General features: G+C 37.7%; 1 protein-coding gene across 32 annotated transcripts in view; it reads right to left on the bottom strand.

Annotated features, from left to right (window-relative positions):
• Positions 1-14,769, bottom strand: part of Nrxn1 (neurexin 1) — a 1,067,728-nt gene that overhangs the window by 604,732 nt on the left and 448,227 nt on the right. For all 32 annotated transcript variants that reach the window (XM_037198226.1, XM_037198233.1, XM_028893236.2 and 29 more), the window contains one exon: positions 1,700-2,083. In XM_037198226.1, the coding sequence (XP_037054121.1) occupies positions 1,700-2,083 (384 nt within the window). The remainder of the gene's footprint in view (positions 1-1,699; positions 2,084-14,769) is intronic.

Genomic DNA, 14,769 nt, shown 5'->3' with positions numbered 1-14,769 from the left:
ACAGTCCAACACTTCCTTTGGAATTTGAAACTGAGAGGGTCAGGCATGATCTCCTGTCTGTGGAACTAGGGCACAGCTGAGAACTGGACAGAAGCAGCATTCTGTGCCACTGAGCCTGGCAACCATCATGTTCCACCCTTGCTCTCAGGAGAGGCACAGTCATGTGGGTGAAATATCAATTCAGAAGAGAAAATACTTCTTGCAATACGCTGCCATGATCTAGAACACAAACAACACGGCATCATCATTTTATTTCCAAGAAACAACTGACTTAGAGACAGAGGTCTGCAGAAATTTCCAGCTAAGCATAAGTTAAAACTGTATACTAAATCCCAGTGATGACGTTTGCCATTAAATTCTCATTTTAAATCGGGACATACTTTCCACCTCTGCCTCTAATTATTGCAGTATATAAATATTCCCTTTCTCCCCTTCTGGCTCAGAAAGCTCTATCATTTCTATTTTCATTTTGCCATATGCAGTAGCAGAATATTGCCACAGGGTGGTACACCATGCATATTTAACTGGAAGTTTTATAATGCATAAGACAGACCTCCGGCTTCCCTTTAACCAAGAAGCATCAGGATAACTGGCATCTTTCTGGGTGATTCAAATTAAAACAAAATTTTAATTCACACAGGTCTGCTAATCTCACATTGAACCTAAATGTAGTTTACTTTGTAAGCTATGGCATTTGTTCCTCTCTTTTGGCACTTTTCCAAAAGCAACCTAAACAAACTAATTAGGAAGGAAAAGCAAAGAAGAAATGTATGAAGGGTGTACTCTTTCAAGCCACAGTCTGCAGGAATAGCTAGACTCTGTCAGCTCACGGGAATTACAATAATCAGGCAATACCATAAGGGGGGTGGCTGTGTCTACATGATGTGAAAAAAATCTATTGACCTGTCTAATTCTACTACAAATTTTAATTTTGAGTTTTAAAAATGCCAACCTTTTCCTTTTGAATTTTCAGTTCAAATTAAGTAAACTATTTTAGGACAAAGGAAAAGAACCAACTATGCATTGCTTTATGGGAAGTGCCTGGCACTGCTTAGGCCGAGTACCTCAGGGAGAAGAAATGCTATTTGCACCACGAGAGGACAATGGAGCAACTCGTCAATATTTTTTCATATTGATTTTTAGTTTCACTCTGGAAAATAAGTGACAATGAGCATAGTGACTAAACCATTCATCTAAAGCCCTGGGTCGATGGAAGGACATGCTTGCAACCATTTGTCCTGGTATTTCCTCTGTTATACTGGTCTCCAGACCAGCTGTGGACATCACCCTCATTCTGTGTTCAATAGTCGTTCCTCTACTTACAAGGGGAGAGACAGAAAAACAGGTAGCTTCATTTTTTTTTTCTTAGCAAGGAAAGGGAAGTGTCAATGCAAGGACTGCATAGACACAACTAAGCCTTAACATTAGACATGTAAGTGAATCTGTGATCAGCTAAGGACCAGACAAACAAGGTAGCAGTTATGAATTAGACATCTCAAGCACACTTTAAGAGCTGTGGTACCCACAACTAGGCCTGTGAAAACCACGGAAGGCTCCTCAGATCTGTGTCAGGTCTGGGGGTTCAGACTGTGGGTTACTTCACTAGAAGTAGTTATGTTTCAGTTCAGGCTTATGTGGATATTGAGTAAACATTACTAGTTTACTAGCAGGACCAGTTGCTACAATTTTGAAATCCTACCTCTCTCACAGGACCTGCCGAGATATCCCGTTCCCGAGCAATCGCAGACATATCTATTCCAGCCATCCCTGCACATGCCATTGTTTTTGCAAGGATTGCTAAGGCACGGTTTTGCTGTCTCCCTCGAGCAGGATGGCTTCACTCCAGCAGTACTCTGAATTTCCGCCATCTGCCGGATGTCTTTGCTCTGGCCATCAATGAACAGATCCCGGATGCAGCCCACGTAGCCATAGTTGAGCAGAGCCGTCCACACCTCGGTGGGGAAGACAAGGCCAGCCTTATTTTCTGGCAAGCCACCCAGATACAGCTCATCATCTAGGTCCAGGATCTCACTCTCACCAGGAGCCGTGTAAGGAGTGCGCAGTGTGTTGACAGAAATGGTACCTGTTAAAATGACAAGAGAATATGAAGTTGTTTGTGCATATGGTGTGGTCTGAGTCTCTCCTTTTTCCTCTTATACGGTAGAGTGTGAGCTCCTAAAGGCCAGACATTTCTATTTTGATCATTTCTTTTATTATTTTAAATTAAAATATAATCACATCATTTTCCCCTTCTCTTTAATCCCTCAAAACACACTCATATACCTTTGGTGCCATGTTTCAAAATCATGGCTTCTTATGTTTTTTTTTTTTAAATTAGCTTTTGTCATATACATATATGTATATACGATATATATGCATTTCTTATTCTCTTTATTTCATTCTGGTACCTTTAAGCATCATTAAATCATCCATGATTACATAATTTAGAAATAAAACAAATTACAATTAATGTGGTCCCATCTGACTTCATGAAAATCAAAGTGTATAAACAACTAATAGTGGGTGCCAGCTTTAAACAGCTCAAATTTAAATACATCATACAATAACAAAGTGGATATTTTTTTTTTACAATGAAGTCTAACTCTATGTGATTAGTGTGCTTGCTTTCAAAGTTAGTATATGGGGGGCATGGTGGGATACATCTTTAATCTTAGCTCTTAGGAGACAGAAGCAAGAGGATTTGTGTGAGTTTGAGGCCAACTTTGTCTTCAGAGTGAGTTTCAGGCCAGCCAGGACTAAAGAGTGAGACCTTAGGCTGGAGAGATGGCTGAGGGTTAAAGAACAGAAGCCTCTTTTCCAGAGGTCCCGAGTTCAATTCCCAGCAACCACGTGGTGGCTCACAACCATCTGTAATGGTACTTGGTGCCCTCTTCTGGCATGCAGGCATACACACAGGCAGAACAGTGTATACATCATAAATCTTGAGAGAGAGGGAGACAGAGACAGAGAGAGAGACAGAGAGACAGAGAGACAGAGAGACAGAGTCAGAGAGAAGCCTTACTACAAAATAAAATTAGTATGAATTTGTGAGCCAAGGAAAAATTTTTGCCCTTATCTTTAACTGATTTGGTTATTTTGCTTGGATCTAATAATTTGACAGATTTCCGATGTCAAAGTAAAACTTAAGACGTAGCAATACATCAATTGAGTTATTTCTATGGGTCGGGCTTCCTTATATATGTGTACACATAATAGAAATCTGTTTTCTGTGTTTCATAAAACACACCAGATTCTGGATTATAACAAACACCACAGGACTGTTCATCATTACATGTTGGTGAGAGATTGAAGAAAAATCATTTGCTTCTGTCTAAACCAAATCCCTTATCAAAATCAATACTTTCTCTTTCCTCACTTCAAACTGCCAAAAAAAAAAAATTATTGATTTACAATTGTATAGGACTCCAAGACTCAAGTATTAAACAAATAGTTATTCATTCACATGGAAATATTCGAGAGTTAAAGAAAAATGTGGAATTCATAAAAGTAACTAGAAGTGCATTTCTGATAAAAACTTAAATATGTACTGTCAGATTATAAAAATTCCTACCAATAATCTATCCCTAGAAAGGTTTTTATACTTACGATGCAAATGATATTCACGGGACCCCACAAGGACCCATTACCATATTACCCCCAAATTTGTATTTTGTGTTTAAATTGCAGTGGAGAGAGGCAGACAGACAGACAGAGACAGAGAAGGAGGGACAGAAAGAGAGAGAGAGAGAGAGAGACACAGATGGGGAGTCAGAAAATATCTAAATAGTAGTGTACTTCTCTGGGACACTCAAAGCTAAGGAAGAGAATGTGAGTGTGATGGTATATTATATTTGCCTCCCAGGAAACCTAAAGCTCAGGGTTTTCCCAAAGCAAAAACAGGCTTTTAGCTAAGAATACCAGGCTGCTAGTGCCTACTCTGTGCCCAGGAGTGTTTTAAATCCTGGCAGCATGAGCTATCAGGAGCCAAGCTTCAAACTGGGATTTGTCTTTTTGAGGGAGAAGGGCATGGCAGCCTCTGTCAGACTGCCCAGGTGTCCAAGTCATTATGAGGACATTTGTCTTTCTAGACTTTCACAGAAAGTGGTGGAAAACTCCCAGGGGAGAAACCCTCACAGACATTGCTATTTTGGGTCTTGTAAAGAAAGGGAAATGGTGGGGGATTTTGATGGAGGATGTTTAAAAGGGAAAAAAGACTAAGTACTAATTTATATTTTTTTTCATTTATGACAATATCTGGAAGAAAACTTCCCTTTAGAAGCACACCACTGCTATAAAATATCATTTTGAAAATGTAATAAAACCGATTTTGGAAAATGAAATGCATAATATTGAGGTGAGGGGACTCATATCTAATAAAATGGATCACTACATTCATTTAAAATGAATTGTTTTGTAACCACCATTGTCCAAAATAGCTAAGGAGAGAAAGCATAGATGGGCTCTATCCTCTGGAGCAGTTAATGCGCGTTCTAAGCTGAAGAAAGTATATCTGAGGAAAGACAAAAGGGCAGATGTGAAGGTAACAGGCTAGAGAAGTGACCACTTCAAGAAGTATTCTAAAAATAGGATTTGATGAAGTAAAAATTTGTAACTGAGAGGAACTGATTTGAGAAATACAACTTAGAAAACAAACAATGAAACCCTATGATGAGAATGGGGATATATTTTTCTAATGGCTGCTCCTCAAATTCCAATTTTATTTATAGAATGAACTTAATTCATGTCAAGAAGATTAGCCAGCAATTGGCAAAACTAAACTGCTTTTAATCAGACTGTGACGGTTCACAAATAAAGAGAATCTCGGGCATCCCTGCAATACAGGCATTTTCTGGCTAGAGTACTGCCATTCTCTCTGTCTCTTCCATACTATATCCAGAGAATTCAGTGGGTCTGAGGAGAGAGAGGAAGAGAGAGAGAGGGAGAGGGAGAGAGAGAGAGAGAAAGAGAGAGAGACAGAGAGAGACAGAGAGACAGAGAGAGACAGAGAGAGAGAGAAATGCATCCATATGTATTTATTTATAGTACATGTGTGCATATGCAAATATGTGTACAGGTATCTGTGCTTGCTTACGTGTGTGGAAGCCAGAGTAGTACATCAAGGTACTTACTCCTCTGTCTTGCTCCATCCTATTCTTTGGCATCATAGTCTGTCACTGAGGGTGGAGCTGGCTGTCTGCAGTTAGGCTGGAAGTCAGCAGGGCCCAATGCTCGCTCGCTCTCTCTTTTGGACCTGCCACACTTCTGGGGTTACAGGAGGACAGGAGACTACATTTATGGTGTTATATTAGTGCCAGGGTCTAAACTCATGTCTTCATGCTGGCACATCCAATGTTCTCGACTTCTAAGCCCACTCTCTGGCTTCCCACTTCTGTACTCTTACAGAAAAAGCTTGTGCTAAGTATTCAGACAACCATAGATACCTGATTTAACAGTGACAATGTAAAAGCTGGTCTCTTGGTTGTTATTTCTGGGGTTTTAGGGCCTGCTTTGGACAAAGTGTTAAGGAAAGTTCTGGTATGTTCTCATGAATGTGTTTGTTGACATGTCTGAGGTAACATGCTCCTTACAACTTCACTATTACAATAGATTTTTTTTAAATAATGTTTTTATTCTTAGAAAATGTATACTTACACTATACATTTTGATGATGGCCACCCACCACACATTCTTCCTCCTTTCCTAGTGGCCCCTCTCTGTCTCTATGCAATTTCATGTCCTCTTCACTTCAGTCTCACATTTACAATCCCCAGAGTTCAGTGAGTATTGCCCATACACACATGTGTTTAGGGACATTCACTGGGACATGGGCAACCTACCCCTGACCACATTTCTCATCTTCCTCCTTCCATAACCATCACCTACCAGCAGCTCCCCCATCAAGGGTGGGCCTCAAGAGCCCCTGTCCATAAAATAGTTCTTTATAAGCAAGTTTATAAGTAAAATCATAATGTTCATGTAAGACAGTACACTCTTACATGGGTGCACATGTGTTTGCATGTGTGAACATGCATGTGTTCCTGCCTGCATACACACACACACACACACACACACACACACACACACACACACACACATGCTGAAACAAAACATTAACAAAAATATTGAATTCTATTACCTCTAGATACCATGGTATTTTCTGTATCATATTCATGTGTTAAAACAAATGCTGGGTCATCAAATGAGTTTCACAACTAACAAGTTAGAACCACAGTTCAGAAAACAACTGATTGCAAGAGTATCGTCAATTATGTTTTTCCACATTCCTTATTTTACTTTGAATGTTAATTTTTGAGTTCCCAGGGAATTAGCAGACAATTAAAAATGAAAGAAAAAGAAAAAGGAAAATAATTCTATCTTCATTCAAATATAAAAAATGGAGTTAGAATGTTAATTTGGCTTGCTCAAAGTTAAAAAGAAATGATGGACAAATATGCATATTGGATTTTCCCTGAATATTCTACAATCAAAATAAAGTATGACCAAAAAAAATCAGTATTTTCTATGCATGGTCAGTCTATTTGGTCTTATATTTTAGGAGAATTTCTGCAGGATATGTTAAGGAAACAGAGAGCATAGAAGTTGGGCTGGGAATAATTATTTGTATATTTTGAAATTTTTTGAAGAGTTAAAAATGCATTCCATTGTTGAGGGAAAAGCTCAAACAGATGCTTGCATTTCAACTTGCACTTGTGTGAAGGTCTCAGACTGGATATATATGGGATTTCTGTTGTGATGTCCCTTAATGACTTTACTATGGATATTAACCAAGTGACATATTAAGTTAAGCAACAGAGTAATCACAGAATTGGAATTACTGTAAGCCATTTCAGGAATACATATGAGCATAGGGAAATTTAAAAATAAAGGTTCCCAAGTAGTGTGCATTCCATGATACCTTTCCAATCTAATTGAAGTTGAAGTTTCTAGTAGATCAAATCAATGCTTTACAGAAATACTATCATATTTCAGTAGTTAAATTTTGTGGAAGGTAGCCATGGGTGAGAATTTATTTCTACAAGCGCTTCATGATTCAATATGTGAGAATCCAAAGCACTTAGCTCTTAAAAGAATACAATTGCGGCACAATACTGGGATATGCACATATTATGTTATTTTAATGTGCAAACTACATTCATAACACTAGCATTTAAGTTTGTCGTTTTAATAACATAGGAAAAAGGATTAAAAGTCAGCTAGTAAATAAGGTAATATTTGTATAAGAATGTTCCAAAGCTTAAGGGGAAAATTCATTTTTCATATAATTTGTGCATAAATGAAAAACAATCTTTTGAAAGCAGCTCTTTGTTATAAAAGCAGAAATAAACTTTGTAATTTGGTGTGCTATTCATATTTTTCTACATGCTTTTTCTTCCATTCATATTTTTTCTTGGCTATATTCCACAATTAGTTTATATGGTGAATAGAAACAGGAAGTAAAGGTGGGATTTTAAATAAGCTAATGTGACTTAAGTTTTCAATTACTACAAAATTTTAAATTGCTAGAATCAAGGGCTAGTAAATAATACACCATGGCAGAAATGCTTTTGTCTGGCGGAAGCAAACTAATATCCAAGGTCTAGCTCTTCAGGTAACTAGCCAGCAAATGGAGCCAAAGTTTGATTCCTAGGCCTCACTGTAGGTCTCATACAAACTAAAGGGTTTGACAAGATGATCACTAAAGTTCCATTCTGAGTAATACATAGAATTACTGCATCATATAATTTTAAATGTCAATCTTATCTCTCTATAATTCAGTACACAAGAGTTGGATTCCACAAAACTATAAATTTGCCAAATTTGAACTCTAATAAATAAATTCAAACTCAATGAAAATATATAATAAAACCAGATAAGCAGAATTTGCTAATAATACAGTAGGATGATGCAAAACACAAAATGCATAATTCTTCTAAAACTATAAGAACAAATAAGTGACAAAAACTTAAAAGACTAACCAAAGTTATTAGTGTAGGAGGATCAGGGATGGTTAAGGCAGTTTTATGTTTATTTGTGATTCTTTGTACCTTTTAATGTTCTTTTTAATGTCTAATAAAGGATTTAGATAAAGAACTGAAATAAATGTTAGAAAACTCAAAAATAATCATCTTAATTTTCTTTTTAAAATTTACTTGGATTTACCCATGAGCTGGGGACTTAAGTATAAGACACGTGTATAAAAAAAAATTCAGGACAGAAGTTTGAAAGCCTAATACCCAGTGCTGGGGAGAGTAAGAGGAGAAGGTACCCCAGAGTGGGCAGATGAGAAGCACTGGCTAACAAAACTAACCTGCCATTGCCTTTCAAAATGAAAAGCAACTCAAGTAGCCAGTCTGCTCTCAGCTTAGGAGATGGGCTGTCTCATGGCAACAAACCCTCAGGATATCTCACTGTGGGTGCAGATTGGAAACCTGAGCAGCTGCAGTAAAGCAACATTTCAGTTGCTGCAAAATGTTACTTGACTGGAGTTGACAGCTTTGTGACACTCGGCATGCTCATTTTGAGTAAATTCAGATTTGAATAAGATTGGTAAGAATGGGTCTTTCCGTTTGTTTACAAGCATACTCATAACACGCAGCATGTTTTATTATATGCGTGCATGCAATCGTGAAAAAATATTCAAGCAACTCAACTGTACATCAAGCCACACACTGCCTTCACCGACTCATTTCATCACAATAGTACCTAAAATGAGCCAAGTAAGGAAAGTTTATTAGATGAGGAAATGTCCTTCATCTCAGATAAGATGCGCAAACTCCATCTTCACAGTGAGAACACACACTCAAGTGCCTGGCACAAGCAGTCAGATGGCTTCCTCCAATGTCTGCTCCTGAACTCCCATGTTTAGACATATGAATATAAATTAAGTTCTGAGGGACTGGGCTTTTAGGGAACTGTGCTGTGATGCCTTCCTTCCAATTACAGGTCATATATCTCTCTGAAAATAAATGCTTATTGCTCAGATATTCTTGAATAAAAAGACCTTATAAAAATCAAATTAAACAAGTGGTCTGGACATTATAGTGTACCAGCAAGAATATAAACATGTACACATTTACAATAATCAAAGACTTACAATGCAAAAAAAGCTATAAATATAGAGAAAATAGACTTCATTTTAGTAAGTAAATATAAACATCAATTTAATAAAATTTGATATAAAAATTCAATAGCAAGTTGACCCTATTTGGTCAAATAATTAGTAAGTGATTGATAAGGTATTTCAGTCTTCCCCACTGATGGGTAGTGGTTTATGAGCACAACTATAAGATACAGGTTATTAACATAATTTACTAAAAATGATCTCAACGTATGCAACAAGCTAGTAGGCAGAGACACGGGGGAACATTTACAGTTAGGGGGCAAGTTCACCTCAAGACCTAAACAGAGAACTCATCTAATGGTTGTTCAAGTATCACCATCTAAACGTGGCAATTCAAGAATGGTATACACATAAATCAATGCTGGTAATAGACAGCTAGCAAGAGCTGCTCACACTGAACAGTGATTACTACAAACCCCTAATTATGTGCTCTGGAGAGAGACTGTGCCTTTCCCTCTATAATTTCTAGTTCTTAAACTAGAACTCTATGACTTCAATTCAAATCTCAATGGCTTCTTAGCTGTTAAATGTAGGCTTACCCATGAATAACCGCTGATACAATCTGCTGGGCTCTGCTGTACACAAGCAGAACTTGACAAGAATAATGAGTTTTCTCTTTGATTTCAATGTGTAATGATAGTTTGCAAAAAGAGAAGAAAAAAATGACTGGCAGTTTGCTATTAAAAAAAATCTTGAGAGGGTATCTTTGCCTGAGCCAAAGAGTTTAACACGATTTTAAACAATATTCTTGCCCTAAGAAAACAGTAATTAACCTCATCTTAATTGTAGGACAACTCACACTTCAGCTAAATACCTGGGCAGCTGTTTGGTGTCACAATTGGGACCAGCTGAGAGAGAACAGGGACGACTGGAAAGAGAGGAGGGCTGGGAAAGATGTATTAGAATGATGTCCTGCAAGGTTGGCAAGAATAGGAACCTTTACAGTATGTTTATTAACTCAACAATGAAGGGCTCTTATCCTAGCAGCTCACATATGCACAGAGGATAACTGCTATTCCAGAACCTAAATCGTCCACTCGAATCCACCTGATCAAGCCGGCACTTTGCATGTCTCCTCCTTTGCCAGCTAATTTTAGGGTTTGTTATGGCCATATGCAGATAACTCAGCCACTTCACCTCCCATGTCACTGATTATAAACTCTGTAGGCTACAGAAGGAAGCTCCATTGTCTAGAGAAACTGGTGCGATCAAGTTGTATAAAAACGGGGGAATTAGTGCGTGTAGTTCTCCTCTACATTTTGGAATAGAAGATACATCATAGGTGGGTAAAAACTCAGAACACAGTTTTTCCCGTAGTCATTAGGTTTTGTCACACTTAGATGGTTCTGCTTGAACAACTATTAGATGAGTTCTCTGTTTAGGTCATGCGGTGAACTTGCCTCCTAGCTGTAAATGTCCCTCCCCTATCTCTGCCTATTACACATTGTACACATTGAAATCATTTTTAGTTAATTATATTAATATCTCATGTGTTATAACTGTGTTCACAAGCCATTATTCATAATAAAATATTCAAATTAATGTAGTTTTTTTTTCATCCTCTAAGGGGCTCACATACCCCTTTTTGTGAACACCTCTGTTCACACCAGGAATAGACAACTAGGAAGAAGGGTGGCCTGGGTGATGACAATCCTTGTCACTGCTGCCTGGCCCAGTACTTGGGGAGATGATAGCTTCCACCTTGGTTAACTCTCTTCTACCTACATGTTTGCTTAACAATATACGGATCTTGTGAACAAGCAGAATTCAAAGTCCTGTTCTTATCAAAGCTTGTCGTTCCTGTCCCAGGCTCGCAAAGTTATCTAACAATGATTGACCTTTCTGTTTGAATTATTTCACATGTCTGGGCTTGGAAGTTCGCACTGTCTTCATAAAAGGGCAGTGCCTATTTTTCTATATTGTATAAATGCCTTTCAAAAAGGCAATTAAATGAGATTATAAATTTAAAGAAGTTGCATTTACAAGGAAAATTGCTATTATTCTTCAAATGTAAAAGGATGTCTTTTGAGGAGTATTTTGACAATGTGCTACTCTGTCTATGTGTTTGTGTGTAGAAAGAGAGATAGAGGACACACATACAGAGAGACAGAGACAGAGACAGAGAGACAGAGAGAGAGACACACACACACAGAATATGAATAGAGGTGGATTGGATCTGAAGGTATCCGCCTGTATTTCCAGCTGTATTTCATGCCCAAAAAATTAGGAACTCTGAATATAGAAACAAATTAAATATACTTTCGCTTAGATGAGTTTCCCTTATAAACTGTTTTAGAAATATCCAAATTTCAGTTATGTTCACTACTGTGATTTTAATTTTACCTCTGACCAAGAAAATTAGTAGTTACCTTGCCATCAAATAGCTCTATGATGATTTACTTAGTATCTATGTCAATGACATCAGTTACTAAAAGAGTAACTCAAGCCAGGTGATGGTGGCACACACCTCTAATCTCAGCACTTGGGAGGCAGAGGCAGTTGGATCTCTGTGAGTTCAAGGCTAGCCAGGTCTACAGAATGAGTTCCAGGACAGTCAACGCCTTTACACAGAGAAACTCTGTCTCAAAAAAAATTTTTTTTAAAAAAAGAGTAACTCAGAGGTTTGGGTCCCTCTATTTTAACAACCTAAATAACAGGTACTTTAAATGCTTTTGGGCATTTAGCTAACGGGTGGTCTGGGGAATTCAATGAACCCTTCTTTATCACTGTAAGAAGGCAGCCCAAAATGTCCTGCTGAAATAGCCACACTATTTTTCTTTGTGATATGGGCAATCATTTTCATAGAACCTTTGAATATAATTGATATGAAAATGGGTAAATTTGACTCTGAGATTCCATGTTTCTTACATTGAACTCATCTGCAAATGCTTGCATTTCAACAGCAAAATTCAGAATATTCTTTGGATAAAATGAAACTGTGTATACATTCATTCAAAATTTAAAAGACAGGTCTATGCTAGATCAATGCAGTGGGCAAATATAGAACTTAATTAAAGTACTATATATAAAATATTAACAGCTACAGCTATTAAAATGGCATTAAGTTCCCCTGAGTGAGGCTTGCATGATGTGAGCTACCTTCTTCAATTTGTTGAAGGGCAAAAGTTGGCTTTGGTTTTCACACTGTTTGTTCCAACTCACTTATTTGACTTTTAATCACATAAAAGTAATTTGCCATCAAAATACTAACAACCATAGTAACTTCTATCTTTCCAGTGAATTCCAACAAAAACCCAATGCTTTAATTGCTCTTTGAGATTGCAATTAAAACTTAGAAAATGTTCCTATTCATTCAATACAAAAATGAACTGTGCAAATTAGAGTAGATGCTGTCTGTCTTTGGTATTCTTCAATAAAGATTTAAATACAGGAGTTAATAAACTTTCAGTATGACGATAAAATAGAGAGGTTAAGCACAAAACAATAGGTATCTTCTGCCTTGAAAATTATGGTATTTGTTCAATAATTGGTAAGATTATAATGAACTTCACTGAAAAGTTCATCAAGTTTTTTTCTCCTTTAAGGTGCGTGTTTCTATGTGTATGTATAACGTGTGTATGTACTTGTGTGCTTGAATATACTATGTATGTAAACCCATCTGTATATATACATATACACATAATTCAGAAGAAGAAAGCCTGAAAAGTGGCATCTACAAACCTAAATCTGTTATGAAATGAGTACTAGGGGGCTTTGGTATTCTCACATCAACTAATAATTAATTTGCATTAACTAATAACTTAATATTTGTCATGAACTATTTTTATATTATTAGTATCTCATTTCTAGATAAATAAAATATAACTGATCTGAAGTTTGCTGTTTTTAGTTTTCTGTACCTCTAAGGTATAACAAGATAATCTGATTTGTTTTATCTTATTCTGTTATAAAATGAGTCAAAATTATGTTATAAAATATGAGTCAAATCTCTCTTCTTCAAAGTCATTTTCAAAATTTCATTCTAGATATACATGAAGTCCTGATACCATCTACAATCTAATATTTTGAAGCACTAGATCATGCCTTGTTCTCACATTCATTTTAATTCTTTTATTTGAAAGTTCTTAATGATTGAATTAAGTACTAACTCTTCCAGAGAGTGTGGGGCAGGGCAGAGTTTGTAAATGTTTTTCGGCATCCCAATCAGTAAACATTTCATAGCTTACATAAGAAAAACAGAGATGAACCCAATCCCCAACGTTTCTAGGGTAATGACGTTCAGAGAACAAAATTTACCCAAACAGGGAACTCATAAATAGACTTTCTGAGATAAGTCAGGGTTATAAATTTCCATTTATTCTGTACCTGTCATCCCAGCTCTTTCTCCGTGTTCTTACTTTCCACTCTTCATTTTCTTGTATAAAAAGTTATCTTCCTAGTTGCTTTTTTTTCCCCTTTCTTCAAAGTTCTTAGTACCCAAACTCTAAGCTCGTCAAGCAACTTTTAAAGTGCATGGAAAATATTATTTCTTGAGAAAATTACCCTGCCACACCCATAAAGGAATAAAGGGCAGAAAGTGAAGCCAGGGGTAACCCCTGCTGTCGGAATGTCAAACGTCGTAAAGTATAGCTGGCTGAGAGGTAACTTTGAATGCCACTACATTAACTGAAGTGTTTTGTGCAGTATATTTCCCTACAGTCCTGATGAATTTTCACGCATTTTTCTTCTTCACTTTTTATAATTGCATTTCAGGTACCTTCAAACATCCAATGGCATAAAGACATAGTTAATTCTATAAAGAACTCTAAATTCTGTCATCAACAAATTTAAGATAAAATTTCTTGCAAGATGTGGCACTTGATATCGACAATCCACAGCCCCAAAGAGGCCAAGTAATAATGAGGGCCCAAATGGGGATGCATAGATTTCCCTGGGAAGGGGAAATAAAAGAGATCTCCGGGGTAGACTGGGGGTGGATAGAAAAGTGAACATGAGGGATGAGGTTGGGGAGTGGATGGAGGGGGAGAGCAAAGAATATGGAGAGCATTTCGGGGTAGAAACCTGATGCAAGGGAAACTCCCACGAATCACAAGAATGACCTCAGCTAAGACTCAGCATTACTGGATACATAGCCTGAACTGGCCTAACCCGTCATAAGATTGGTGAATACCCTGTCATCAGAGAGCCTTCTTCCAGCAACTGATGGACACAGATGCAGAGACCCACAGCCAAACACTGGCTGAGCTTAGGGAAATCCTATTGAAGAGAAGGAAGGATTTTACAAGCCTGGAGGGTCAAGATCATCATAAGGGAACCCATAGAAACAACTAACCTGGGCTCATAGGAGCTCACAGAGTCTGGACCTGTATGGGACTGATCTAGACCCTCTACATAGGTATGACAGTTGTGTAGCTTGGTCTACTTGTGAGACTCCTAGCAATGGGAGCAAGGCCTGTCCCTAATGCTCTGGCTGGCTCTTGGGAACCTATTCCTCATACTGGGTTACCTTGCTGAGTCTTAATACAAAGGAGAGGAGCTTAGCCCTAGCTGAACTTGATATGCCATGCTTTGTTGAGACCCATAGGAGGCCTGCCCCTTTCTGAACAGAAACAGAGGAGGAATGGATTGGGAGGAGGGATGGAAAGGAGGTGCGGGGAGGGAATCAGAGGAGAAGAGGGAGGGGAAAA

The sequence above is a fragment of the Peromyscus leucopus genome, chromosome 22 (assembly GCF_004664715.2).
Source record: "Peromyscus leucopus breed LL Stock chromosome 22, UCI_PerLeu_2.1, whole genome shotgun sequence".
NCBI classification, from domain to species: Eukaryota; Metazoa; Chordata; class Mammalia; order Rodentia; family Cricetidae; genus Peromyscus; species Peromyscus leucopus.
This window is presented reverse-complemented; position numbering and strand designations above follow the sequence as displayed.